Source organism: Aspergillus foveolatus, assembly GCF_047715535.1.
Source record: "Aspergillus foveolatus strain CBS 279.81 unplaced genomic scaffold BDW70scaffold_28, whole genome shotgun sequence".
Taxonomy (NCBI): domain Eukaryota; kingdom Fungi; phylum Ascomycota; class Eurotiomycetes; order Eurotiales; family Aspergillaceae; genus Aspergillus; species Aspergillus foveolatus.
In genome coordinates, this window is record NW_027396092.1 from 231936 (window position 1) to 245723 (window position 13788).

Sequence of the window (13788 nt, forward strand, 5' to 3'; positions counted from 1 at the left end):
GCGAATTTTGAAGGAGATTTTAGGTCGGTTGCGCGTTACTTTTAATTCCATCATCTTATTTTATCAATGTCAGCATGATTTAAGGAGGAGCTGAAGGTCGGACTCTTCAACCAACTCTGCATTGTTGTAGAGGGGTAGGAGGGTTGGGTCGGTAAGCCTTCTAGTGCACGCTGGGCAGGCACATCAGCAAGAACATGCTGAGAGCTTTGATGAGTAGACAGGTCATGATATCGGTGACCCGTCAATTGCCGCCATGAGGAGCTCGACAACTTGTGAAAGTAGACGGATATGGTGCGGCTGAGGTAGTAGAGAAGCAGGCGTGAGACGAAGAGAGTACCACCGACAACGAGAATAAGTGTCCTGAGAGAACATGACCAAGAATCCCAGGTGAGATATTTGTTTCGTTTTTTACTTTAACATCCATGCACCGTACACGGGCCATGACTCGAACTATTCATTGTTATCCAGAGCGCGCTAAGTAAGTCTCAGCCACTGTGTATGCCAACATCCATAAAGGTAAGAGACTGTGATCTGTGCCTGCAGGGCCGAGATCTGAGTGTCGAGTGCCTAGAGCTTTATTTGTCCAAACTTTTGCTCCTGATCATCCGCCCTAGAAGCTCTTTGCAGTTCTTCTCACTATATTGTTCCCAGACTTCGTATAGTGAAACCAATTCCTGTGTAGATTCAATGACCGACTTGATGTCGACCTCACTTTCAGCAAGCCACGCGATTAGTTTCTGAATCCTAGGAGGAGGTCCAGCTCCCCCCTTGTCGCTAAGGGCCGCGAGAATATTCATGCCGCCGTCTCGCATTGCCCCTGCGATTGGAGCTGCAGAGCCATGAAAGGCCGTCTGGCTGCTGGGCTTGAAGACAACGGCTACAATAATCGCCATGACTGCGATAATATGCGGCGGGTATAGTAAGGATAAGTCGGTGAGATAGTGATCGTTGATCACTGACCACGCAAGCGCGACCTCATCGGACGTAAGGGATAACTCAGGCTGAAGCTCCGATAGAGTTCGGTACGGGTGATGTACGATAAGTTGGGCTTGCATCTCAGATATCAGGGAGAACTCGCATTCGCCAACTTTAGAGACGTCAGGGACGATAAACTCTGTGGTGCATTAGCAATGACCAGATATGTTGTTCCACATTCACGCACCTGGCCAGAGAGCTCGAGCCTCACTGACGACGAATCTGATATGCTGGGGACACTCTTCCATTTTACAGGCGAGATAGAAGGCCGTGGTCAGAACAAGATACGGGTTTGTATTCCTGATTTCGTTCTTCGTGTAGTATCGCTTGATATACACCTGAGCCGTGGCGAGTGCTTGCTGTCTGGTTGACATCCTTTTCCCAAGTTTTATGAGCTCTGTTTTACCACTTAGCTTGGGTCTGGACTCTAGAGGCACCAATCTTACGCTGATTGAAATATATATTGAGCAGTCTTTGATCCGGTAGAGGGAACTGCGTGTGTGAAGCTTTATCCTTTTCCTTGAAGCTCTCCCGAATTTCCGCCAAACGCTCTCGGGTAAACAGCCAGTTTTTTCGCTGGGTCGATGCCCAATAGTTTGCTGCCATTATTCAAGATATAAAATCCTCAGAGTTGCTCAGATTCGGGTTTTGTCCGCATCATGGCAGTTGAGAGGGGTTGTTGAGCGTTAACGCCTGGGAGCTCCAACCTATATGACAAATCTATGTTTGCCGAAGGTTACCTTCCTGACATAATCACTTTGATTTCGCAAAAGTAAATAGATATATAACAGCAATATGGCGTGTAGATGGAATGGTCTGACAACGGAGCTGGAGACGAGAACAGGCCTAAGTACAGGCTTCCCTAAAATGGAATAGTGAAGCCGATCACCGGCCCGGTGTTCTTGAAGAGTTCTGGTTCGGAATTTTCTTTCTTCCGCCCGCAATTATTCAGAAAGCAAATCATTGCTCCGTGATTTCTCATGGCCATTATCAGGCCTGAACGCCAATCTGCGATATCAGCAACTCGTCTGCTATCATTATAACCGCAGATTCGATGCCCCTGCTATTCATACGCCAAAACTCCCCTACTTCGCCGGGGATACACTCAGTTCGCGCGTTCTTGAGCCCCTCGTTCAAAATAATGACGGGAGCCCGATAATAATCTTATACCAACCGAACATGGCCGGCGGCGAGTCGAAAGCCGAATGCGACCAAAGGGTCGCCAGGCTCTGGTTGTGCCTTGGCGCGCAAAAGAAGGAGCATCTGGACTACAATGGGTTGAAAAAGGGCTTAAGGAGGATCGATCACCGTGAGCTGCTCCATGACCCCATCCATCCCGTGCTCTTAATGGCACCTGACTCGCAGTAATGGTGGTGCTAACTTTCGTGGCCCCATTCAGCTCTGAAGAATGCCGATAGTATGCTGCAGGCTATCTTCCGGTCGGTAGACACCAACGGGGATGGGATTATAGAGTACTCTGGTAAGATCACACGTCATCGGATCGTGACGAGTCCTCGACACTCGAGCACCTGCCGCCAACTGGTGATATGATCAACCTAATTATTTCTAGAATTCCGGGCTTTCGTCGATCGTGCCGAGCAGGAGCTCTGGCAGCTTTTCAAAAGTATTGATCGCAATCAGAATGGGGAAATCGACAAAAGCGAGCTCAAAGCCGCTTTCTCCAAGTCCGGCGTCACTGTTTCAAATTCTAAACTCGATGAGTTCTTCGCGGACGTAGATACGAATCAGGACGGCGTTATCACTTATCCAGAGTGGAGGTAAGTGCATTCAACTGGGCGTCACTCGTGATAATTTACTGATCATTCGTGTCATGCAGGGACTTTCTTCTCTTTTTATCCGGTTACTCGTCCTCCGACCTGCATGCCGTTCTATCATACTATAGTGCCACGGGAAATCTAAACCCGGAAGGAGATGTCCACATCAACGATCTGCAGGGTTTAGGTACAGACCACTCGTTTCTTAGACATTATATTTTGGCCATCAGAACATTTTTGCACAAGTTTTTCCCAGCACATATTTTGACAGCCCTTCTCTCGTCAGCCCATGCGGAAGCCCCGCAGTCCGCCTTTGCGAGAGGTCCCCCAGTCTGTGACGGCGAATTAGAATTGGAGTGGTTGCCCATACCCAGGACCGTCGCCATGTGGATGTCCTTCCGATATTATGAACAGAAGTTGACCGAGAATACTCCTCAACTAGGTTATTTTATTGCTGGTGGTATTGCAGGCGCCGTATCAAGGACAGCCACTGCGCCATTGGACCGTCTGAAAGTGTATCTCATTGCGAAGACCGGATCGCCATCTTCTGTCGTCACCGCCGCCAAAGATGGGGCTCCACTAAAAGCAGCCGGGAGAGCTTCGAGATCCCTGATGGATGCGCTGAAAGAGCTATGGAAAGCTGGGGGCATTCGCAGTCTTTTCGCTGGTACGTGAGGTTTTTTTAACCATAGAACTAAACTGACCGGTGAAGGCAACGGATTGAATGTTGTCAAAGTCATGCCTGAATCAGCCATTAAATTTGGCGCCTATGAGGTTAGTTTACCCCGTAGATTTAGCATTTACAGTGTAGATGACATGTGCTGATACGCTGCAGTCTGCCAAACGTGCTTTCGCTCGCCTAGAGGGTCACAATGACTCAAAAAGGCTCCAACCCACCTCACAATTTCTGTCTGGCGGATTTGGCGGAATGGTTGCTCAGTACGCAGTTATTCAGGTACTCGCTAAGAAATGACCGTCTAACAATGAAACAGGTGCTTTGTCTATCCCCTTGATACATTGAAATTGTAAGTGCCTAGTCTTTGCTTTTGGTACTTTCATATGCTAATTTATGTAAGCCGAATGCAATGTGAAGTTGTCGAAGGTGGCCTGAAAGGAAATCAACTCATAGCGGCGACGGCCCAAAAGGTATGGAACAAAAACGGCATTTTCGGATTCTTTCGTGGTCTGCCGCTTGGCCTCATGGGAATGTTTCCGTATGCCGCCATTGATCTGTCGACTTTTGAGTACCTGAAACGCACTCTTCTTGCTCGGAAAGCTCGCGAACACAGCTGCCACGAGGATGATGTCCCTCTATCCAACTTCACTACAGGTGCTATTGGTGCTATCAGTGGCGGTGTCAGCGCCTCCGTTGTCTATCCCTTGAACGTTCTTCGAACCCGAATGCAGGCACAAGGGACTGTCCTGCATCCCACAACATACAACAGCGTTATGGACGTCGCCCGCAAAACAGTCCAAAGCGAAGGTATTCGCGGATTCTACAAGGGCCTTACCCCGAATCTGTTAAAGGTCGCCCCGGCAGTGTCAATCAGTTATGTTGTGTACGAAAACTCAAAGCGGTTGCTTGGACTTCGGTAGGGTGTTCTGCCTCGGCATTGATTAGTGCAGCTTGTTCTAGCGTTAGTCTTTTGAGCATGTCATCATGCGCGTCGAGGAACTGCCGAGAACGAAGGCTAGATTGAAGAGCAGGGCTCTCTCCATCCGCCAGTCCCCAATCGTCAATTTTGAAGCGTCGAACCAGCTCTCGGCCGTCAAACCATCATTTCCAGCACCCTCCGACACTCTATTTCAAGTGCCTTGCTCAGCTTCGACACATTACACGATTCATATTCTTGCTGGGTTCTTAAAAGCGTTTACTGAGATACCCTCGAACCTATTAGTCAGTCACCTTTACCGCGACTCCATGGTTTTCCTACGATGGAAGCCCATATATTTAGTTTCGTCCTGGTCCAATCCTATGCGAACGCCTCTACCTTCCCACCTTTTTTGTCACCTACTTCTCGCAATCAACCCGCCGAGGTTCGAAATACATACATCGCCTAAAATACTATCTTCTATTGCCGTCATCGGAGGCAACAAACCCTCGTGAAACGACTACTCCTTTTGGCATGGATTTTATTGCAACAAATCTATAATCGCATGGCAAGGCGTCCTGCGATGAAGCATCCTACGGAGTTCTAGTTGTCTTCTCTTTCAAAACCATATGTACAATGGCAGCCTGGATTCGGCGTTTGTGCCACTTTTTTCTCGTTTGTATCTAATTTAGGGACTCGGATTCTGTGCCAGGATAGAATTATATAATTCATAGAAAGGAATAGCTGAGCGTTACTTTTGTGCTCATCTACCGATAGACAGACTTATGACAATCCGCTTCCGCCAAGCTTTGGGCATCTCTTCCGCTTGCTGGCCCCCGAAGTTTCTTTTGGTAACATGTTGAAGGCTCATAATAGACGTCTTTAGCAGTCTCTTCAAGAGACCGAGATATGAACGTAAGTGGTTCAACTTCACGTTAACATATATGCAAGTGACATAATGAGTCTTTGGACAAAAGTTTTATTCACCTATTCAATAGATCAACCATAGATATAATACATGGCAACGCGCTTAGTGCTTTACAGCATTCACCTCCTTATCCTTGGGCAGAATATCCGGTGTCGGCCCTACAGGTGTGATGCCGAAGGGGTTGATCTGCGAATGACTCTTCGTGTAGTGCTTCTTAATATGTTCGAACTGGGTCGTCTCCCGGAACGCTGGGACATCCCAGTAAAGCCTCCTCAACCAAGCATGAATAGCCGGATACCCAGATCTGATATCGCGAATATTGCACTTGAAGTGTTGTACATATACGGGATCAAATCGAATGATCGTCGTGAAGAGCCTTATATCCGCCTCGGTGATGTCATCTCCAAAGAAATAAGCCGACTTGGAATCCGCGAGATGCTTTTCAATCCTATCGAGTGAGGCAAAAAGCGTCGTGACGTTTCTCTCATATGCTTCCTGGGTCGTTGCAAAACCAGACTTGTAGACCCCGTTGTTAACGTCGTTATATACCCAATCGTTCGTGGCGTCGATTTGCTCGCGGAGATGAGGAGGGAAGAGGTCGACTTTCGAGTACTGCGCAGGTAAGAGGTCGTCGAATTCGTAGTAGAACATGCGGATGATTTCGGAAGACTCGTTGCTGACGATGCGCTTCGTTTTCTTATCGTAGAGGACGGGGACAGTAAAGCGGCCAGTGTAGTTGGGTTCGTTGGCGAAGTAGATGTCGCGGAGGTGGCTGTACGAGGAGTGGACTGGGTCAGGGGTTGTATTTGCGCCTGGGATATCTTCGTCGGGGGTGGCAAAGCGCCAGCCTATATAGATATTCGGGTTAATGGTGTCTAAAGGAAATCATGTTGTTGGGTTGAGTCGTTGCTCTCACCTTTCTCGCCCAAGTGCCAGTGCACCGATGTGTATGAAATGATGTCCTCGAGGCCCTTTAATTTTCGGACGATCAGGGTTCGGTGTGCTGTTAGAGTAAGCTTATGATTTATTCGAAGAGGCTAATATGTGCTCACCCCAAGGGCAGGCATAAGAGACATAAAGGTGGTAACGGTCTTTCTCTGGAGGAAATTCAGCTCCGGCTTCCTTGGAGATCCAATTTCGGAAGACTGATGCCTGGCGCTTGAATTCGCCAGATTTGTCGCCTGGATTAACCCAGTCAGTGATTTTCTTAGAGATATCGGTCTGAGGCAAGACAATTAGCAAATACATTAAAAGGTGAAGATTAAAGGATAGCATACGGCCATTTCGCGTTTGGCAAGTAGTGCGGGGAAAAGGTTTCTGGATATGTTCGAATTGGACGGTCCAGAGAGAGCGCTAAAGGGCGATAGATGCTGCGCAAGCTGATTGACTCTTCGCAGTACGAGAAACATGAATATCAAAGCGAGAAACAGCACCAGGTTTATAGGCGCGAAAGGTGCTGAAGATTGCGGGGAGCCCGGAGAGCCCTGACGACTAATGACGTTGATTACGGAGGGGTCACTAAGCCGACTAAGCCAGACTAAGCCAGATTTGGCGCTGACAAAGTGGTTGCTCATCAATTAGTTAACCAAATCAGCTAAATTGGCTGAGTTAAATGATGGATAAGGTGCCAACTACGCAGGATTAATAATGTTCGAAGAGTGGCTAGACGAAGTATTTTCCAACATCTGTGGTAAGATGAGGATGTATGATTGCCTAAATATCTTACGGCTGAGAGAGGTTATGTATTTAATGTGCATACATGTGCACACAGGAACTCTGATCGTGTGCTTTACTTCCGCTTCACCATCACATACGGAATCTCAACATCCTGTTCCGTCTGGTCTTCAGCGGTCACCTCGAAGATAACATTCTTTTGATGATCGGGGATTGGCTTTTTGCTGATATGTTCCACCAGCTCGCTCATCCTGGTGCAAACGAACATTAGTAATGAGGTGTTTTGACTCTTACAAGATGGCACTTACTTCATAGGAAGGCGGTCCTTCACCTTCGAGGGGCCGTAGAAGCTGGCATATAGTAGGCTCACACCAGAGCTTACCATGCTGATCTCTAAGCCTAAGTCTGAAAAGTGCTTGAGGAAGTCCTGCAAGGGAATATCGTCCACTTCAAAGCGGTCCCAGATCTGGTCAATAGACACTTCACCCTGCTTGCCTTGGTACTTTGTTTTTGGGCTTGCAATAGGCTCGCTGAAACCGAAGAATGGCAGCGCAAGGTTGACGAATCCGTTCTTGTACTGCTCAATGTCATCTTTGCCGTCAATGATCTTCAGCAGCTCCAGAGCAACTAGACCTGTAACGAGGGCGGTGGTTGTGGCAATGGCAGGAATAATTTTTCCAGCAATAAATTTAGTCTTATGGCGATCAGCAGGAGTAATCTCGTAGTTCTCAGCGCGTAGATTACTAGCCGCCGTGATGAAATCGATGTGGTGGTTTGTATCATCATCTTTCTCGAATTCAACGGGGTTCAGACGGAAGCCCTCAAGCGACTTGGGAGAAGGCAGGATCTCAACAAGGCGCTTGATCTCGTCATTGTCATCGAATGAGGACCCGGAAGACTCGGCATTTGGATCCGGGTCGTTGTCACTGGCCTGGATCTTAACACCAGATTTGGGCGTAAATTCGGGGATGATCATGTTATCCACAATCTTTCTGTAATATCCTTTATCAACGCCAGGGTTCTTGATACCGTAGTTGTAAGCATGGAGATTCGCGCCTGCAATGATGAAACCGAGATGCGTAGGGTTGGTGCTATCAAATTTGAGTGGTGTGGGAGCGCGCTTGGGCCCGGACCAAAACGGTTGGCCTGTTGAGGTAGTTGAGTCTCGGGGGAAGTTATAGAGCAGCTGTTGGATGGCATTGTTGTACTGGGCTTCAAACTGGTTACGCGCCCAAACGATACAATCGTCGAAGGTTGAAGGTTTCTCGGTCACTAAAAAGTCGCGCAAGTGCTCCAAAGTCTGCTTCTCATTCCCAGCCTGCTTGAGCGTTTGCTCGATATAGTTCGGCTGGGACAGATACATGTTGACGGCCTCTGGAGGTCCAACGAAGTATGTTTGGAAGAGGTCCCTAGCCCAAGCGATAGTATGCTCAATCCGGTTGGGGAAACTCTTGAGGGTACACATGGGGAACGACTTCTCAGGAGGATCCTGAGAGCTAGAATAAGATTCGGTGATGCGAGGAAGGACGACCTGAGTATTGCCCTTGGTTCCCAGGGTGCCACTCTCAAGCAGTGGCTTTCTGAAGAAGACGCAACGACGGTCGACGTAGGTTCGGGCCTCAACATTATCCAGAGCATTTGTGACTCCATCAAGACCCTCCCAGAATTCTTCGTTGAAGATGTGCTCGGTGTCCGGTCCCACCCGGTCCTTGAGTGTAACAATTTTTCCTTCCAGCTCAGGGTTCATTGCCACAGCTGCAGCAGAGGCACATTCACTCTTGAGTTTGCCGACATCCTTGCTACGGAAGAGGAACTGCCGGTTCAAATTGCTCTTTTCAATCTGGTCCATATCTGTGACATGGATTTTACCCTTGGGGCCAGTTCCAAGACCCATCATGGCCCAGTTCTTCAGAGTCTCGCACCCAATAGCGCCTGCACCAACAAGGAACTGAGTCAGGTTGGCAATCTTATCCTGGAACTCTTTACCAAAAACGGCAATCTGGCCATCGTAACGCGTCCCAAGAGGCTTACAGGTCTCCTCGGAACGAGTGACCGAAGTAGGCAGCGACTCCAAGGAGTCGAAGTAAAGCCATTGATGCACTGGTCCGAACTTTCCTGATACTGCCTTGAGAACCTCCTGCGCCACAATGCCTCCGAAGAAAGCAGCCAAAGGGTTGAGGTCACCTTGAGCCTGGTAACTCAGCTCCTTGAGGAGCTTCTCGTCTAGTTCGACCTTTTCTTCTTGACTGGATGCTAGGCCATTTGCAATTTGCAGAAATTCCTGGGCATCGCTCTCATGGTGGGGACGCGGGAAGTGCCCCTTGGTTTCCGCAAACTTGTGGAGGGCTTGAACCCCGATGTGAAGCTGCTGAGGACGATCAAATTTGGCAAAGTCGGAAATCAGGAATTCTGGCTTTTTGATCTGCTGGGAAAGTGGTTCGAAGTCGATGAACTTAGGCATCTTGACCTGTGTGAACAAACCACCACCCTGATAGGTGCCGAGGCCGGATACGTCCCCAATAGTAAACGAGTAAGGACCCTTAACGGTGACTTTTCTTGGCGCGCTGTTGTTCAATCCCTCCATACCCTTGACTTCGGTGAATGTGACGAAGTCGCCGTCTTCCAAGCCGTGGCGAGTCTCGTCGAGCGCTGAAACGAGGCCATCTTCGGAGATGTCAGCCACAATTCCACCTACAGGATCTTCTCCCGTAGAGTCTCCAACAGTGAAGTTCTTCCCAAAATCGTTAAAAAGATATCCGAAAAGGCCGAAGGTGTCCGCTATTGTGAGGTAGATGCCATTCTTGTGGCAGAAGTCCGCAATCGCCAGTTGCTCCTTCAGCGGGGTGAGGGTAAGGACAATCGCCTGGTAGCGCTTCAGTTGTTCCAAGTTCTCTACTAGACTGCTGCCTTCGTGGATTGTGACCGGGACATAAGAGTTCAACTCAGCAACTCTCGGGGCGGTAACGTCGGCACGTGGCTTGCCAACGTCTTGTGGTTGAAGGAAGAACTGGGAGGAGAGATCGGATATAGCAACTGGCGCGGGATCGTATAAAGTGAGAGATTTAACACCAGCGAGAGCGATGTTTTTGGCTAGACTGGTTAGTTTCGGGACGTAAATGGCAGGCGACAATGAACTCACCAATCTCAACGCCCAAACCTTTCAGACCAACTACGAGAACATTCGACGAGCCCATACGTTTCATAGCCTCATGACCAAGGACATATCTAGCAAAGTTAGTGTCCCGTCAAAATGTAGTGTCCTAGGAGTGCTCACAGCTGTCGACTGTACAAGGACTCATCGATCTCGCCTTGTTTGATTTTCTCGACCGTGTCTTGTGTGGGAGTATCGACCTGCATCTTGGTGTCCTAAACAAATCAGAATACACGCCTCAAGTACAAAGCACAGCCAAACATACCGTCATGGCCTTCTTCTCCGGTCGAGTTTCAGATTCGGCAGACGCTCTACGCTTTCCCAGCTTCGCAGCGTCACGAACGGGGAGGTTGGAGGAGGTAATGGTGAAAGCGTGGAGATGAAAGCCTTGCTATTGAGCAAGACTTTCAAGCAGGATCAACTAAAAATCTCTCAGGAAGAGTCCAAGAGGAAACAGCAACGGTGAGGGGTTCGAGGGCGGGAGGAGCTTGGAGCTCAGAACGCGGGGTCGGAAAGCGCAAAGAGAGATATTTTGTGAGTGATCTTGATGATAGGAGGGTAATAAAGAGCAAGAAGCGTGACAGAAATGACGATGAATACAGGTATCAAAAGCGAGTCTATGACGCTTGGTAAGTTGATTAATCATTCAAGAGGAAACAGACGTCTGGAGGCTTCGACGTAAGAAGTGATGATGGATGACTGACTAAGTTTATGCCTCAGGCACAAATTATATCCGCCTAGCTTCAAGTCAGGTGATCTTCATATGTTCTAAAGAATTCGGGCATTGTGAAGATCTTAATCAAGGGAGAATCTGGAAGACTAATGCATAAGTTTTGTAATAATGCTAGTTAATAATGATTCGTATGGACACAATAGAAGCTGGGCTGTTGCTCTAGTCAAACCTCATTATTCTGAACAAGTTTCCAGACAACAGTATATTGTCCATTTTTTCTCATAGTACGCCCTTATTGCGTAGCTCCGCAAATCATCCGATATACTTATGCTGGAGGAATTGAGCGAGCCCTCTTGGGTTCCAGCCATACTCTTATTGATTTCCATCCCTGACTCTCCAGCTTACGATGCCCATCCCTTCAGAGCTCATATACTGTTTTGATATGTCGTGAGAACGAAACAGGCGTTGGGAATGGAGGTAAAGTATAGAGTGATTTCTCATGTATATTGTTAGGCAATCCGCAAAGCCGAACGTGACAAAACGACAATTCTAAAGCACTTGCCAGACACTCAAGCCGAAACGGATGGAACCTTGGGGGTTTTCACCTCGAATGTATCATTTTCTGCAATCGGCATGCCGACTACGTTCCGAGACCGGAAGGCTTGGGCATCTTTACAAAAAAGTATTCTCGGCCCGAGATTTCTAAGCGGCCTACTATTCCCGCACGCTTATATCTTGCTTGATAATGATTTCTGAATCAAAGTCATGGCAGGGTCTTGTCCTTCATACCCATGATTGGCTAAGGGGATTGTAGAGTATCCACTTCCATAGAGTAGCAGCCCGTTTTCGTGGAGCCAACAGCCCCGTTTTTATAGTAGTCCCAGTGCTTCATAATCATGACAGATCACACATACTGAAGCGCGTTGATGGTAGCCCGAGTGTCGCTATACAGCTCCATCCGTGGTTGCGGAGTTCGACAGCTATATGAGCACATAATGAGCCGTATAAAGGGCTTTTGCCTTGTCCACAACGTCCATTGGTAGCAGGACAGTCTGCCATTGATTGCTGACAAATTCCGACCTAACCGACAATGTTAATCACCTTTTTTGTTGTTGGGGCTCTCTCTCTGGGAGTTACGGCAGACAGCCACTACGGCTCGCCATTCGAGTATGATTTCGTCGTTGTCGGCGGAGGGACGAGTGGGCTAGTTGTCGCCAACAGACTCTCAGAATTGAGCAATGTCACTGTGGCTGTTATTGAAGCTGGAGGGTCGGTCCTCGATAATTTCAATGTCACTTATGTTGAGGGTTATAGCTTGGCGTTTGACACTGAAATCGACTGGGCGTATCAAACCGAGGAGCAGATATATGCTGGAGACCTCAAACAGATCATTCGCGCTGGAAAGGCTATCGGTGGTACAAGCACGATTAATGGTAAGCTGCAACCATATCTTCTCAATTCGTAAGGTATGTGCTTAATTCAGCCTTCCGCAGGAATGTCCTATACTCGAGCTGAAGATGTCCAAATCGACAACTGGGAACTGGTCGGAAACAAAGGCTGGAACTGGAAAAGCCTCTTCCCATACTACAAGAAATCTGAAGAATTCGAGGTTCCCACTCAAGACCAAATTGCGCATGGTGCCAGTTACGACGCCGACTACCATGGGCAGAACGGTCCCGTTAAAGTGGGTTGGCCCACAGCAATGATCAACAGCAGCGTCTTTCATGTCCTCAACGAGACCTTTGAACACCTGGGCGTTCATTATAATCGCGATTCCGAAGGAGGCAAGATGGTTGGGTTTACGGTCCATCCTGATACTGTGGACAGAGAGGCCAATGTTCGCATGGACGCTGCGAGAGCGTACTTCTGGCCGTACAAATCTCGCCCGAACCTGAACATCATCTCGAACACGCAAGCGAACAGGATCATCTGGGCAAATACCACCCATGGCGAAGCCAGTGCTATTGGAGTTGAGGTTACTGGTCCTCAGGGCGTGGGGAAGATCTATGCCTCAAAAGAAGTCATCCTGTCGGCCGGAGCACTAAGATCACCAGCACTTCTTGAGCTGTCTGGTGTTGGAAACCCAGACATCCTTCGTAAGTACGGCATACCAGTAAAGGTCAACCTTCCCACCGTGGGCGAGAACTTGCAGGATCAAACGAACAACGCTCTTACTTGGGAAAGTAAGGATTACTTGACCGGACTGGCAACATTTTCCGCTCTGCCCTCTGTCAACCAGCTCTATGGGGATAGAGTTTCTGAAGTGGCGGCATTTGTCGAAGCCAACCTTGCTAGCTACGCAAGGAACGTATCGAAGGCCTCAAACGGTGTTGTTAAGGAATCCGATCTGCTGGTTGCTTTCAAGCTCCAGTACGATTTGATCTTCAAATCCCAGGTCCCGTATGCTGAGATAGTTTTCGCCCCAGGTGGAGAGTCGTTCGCCAGTGAATACTGGCCGCTTCTGCCTTTTTCGAGAGGAAGCGTCCATATTCGATCGACGAACGCTTCGCAGCCTCCCGCTATCAACCCGAATTACTTCATGTTCGAGCAAGATGCCACCGCTCAGGCTGATGTGGCTCAGTTCATCCGCAAGGCTTTCGGTACCGTACCGCTAAGCAATATTGTAGGGGATGAGGTTTCCCCGGGGTTGGATGTCCTTCCCCCAAATTCGTCAAGCGCCACTTGGAACAACTGGGTTTTGGCGAACTGTAAGTTCCACTCGTTCAAAAACGGCATATCGCTAATCCGGCTGTAGACCGACCTAATTATCACCCAGTCGGTACTGCTAGCATGCTTCCTCGGGAAAATGGTGGAGTTGTCAGTCCAGAGCTCAAAGTGTATGGGACCAAGAATGTCCGTGTGATTGATGCATCGGTTCTGCCATTCCAGCTCTGTGGTCATTTACAAAGTACTCTGTATGCTGTCGCTGAAAAGGCTTCAGATTTAATAAAGCAGAGGCACACTGTCTAATATCCTCGTTATGTTGTTGAAGTGGGAGGTCGGCAAAGGTATAGGCAAGT

At 48.5% G+C, this 13788-nt stretch overlaps 4 protein-coding genes across 4 annotated transcripts; 2 read left to right on the top strand and 2 right to left on the bottom strand.

Annotated features, from left to right (window-relative positions):
- Nucleotides 1-575: 575 nt before the first annotated feature.
- ssn8 (cyclin-dependent protein serine/threonine kinase regulator SSN8) lies at nt 576-1581 on the bottom strand (the record flags this gene model as incomplete). Its single annotated transcript, XM_073739203.1, has 3 exons — nt 576-1114; nt 1163-1372; nt 1422-1581. 3 exons carry the CDS (start codon nt 1579-1581, stop codon nt 576-578), a joined length of 909 nt encoding a protein of 302 aa, XP_073595444.1.
- A 287-nt stretch (nt 1582-1868) lies between these two features.
- On the top strand, nt 1869-4646 carry BDW70DRAFT_59288 (calcium-binding mitochondrial carrier protein). Its single transcript, XM_073744353.1, has 8 exons — nt 1869-2284; nt 2375-2455; nt 2546-2753; nt 2813-3417; nt 3463-3524; nt 3586-3689; nt 3743-3775; nt 3827-4646. The coding sequence occupies exons 1-8, from the start codon at nt 2155-2157 to the stop codon at nt 4344-4346; spliced, it is 1743 nt and encodes a 580-aa protein (XP_073595445.1). The 5' UTR covers nt 1869-2154; the 3' UTR covers nt 4347-4646.
- Nucleotides 4647-5372: 726 nt separating this feature from the next.
- On the bottom strand, nt 5373-10301 carry ubaA (E1 ubiquitin-activating protein ubaA; the record flags this gene model as incomplete). The annotated part of the gene is made up of 8 exons (XM_073739204.1): nt 5373-6118; nt 6187-6273; nt 6323-6491; nt 6548-6649; nt 7075-7195; nt 7253-10034; nt 10084-10169; nt 10219-10301. The coding sequence occupies 8 exons, from the start codon at nt 10299-10301 to the stop codon at nt 5373-5375; spliced, it is 4176 nt and encodes a 1391-aa protein (XP_073595446.1).
- Nucleotides 10302-11711: 1410 nt separating this feature from the next.
- Nucleotides 11712-13783, top strand: BDW70DRAFT_168523 (GMC family oxidoreductase). The gene is made up of 3 exons (XM_073742488.1): nt 11712-12201; nt 12262-13476; nt 13524-13783. Exons 1-3 carry the CDS (start codon nt 11859-11861, stop codon nt 13736-13738), a joined length of 1773 nt encoding a protein of 590 aa, XP_073595447.1. The 5' UTR covers nt 11712-11858; the 3' UTR covers nt 13739-13783.
- Nucleotides 13784-13788: the final 5 nt, after the last annotated feature.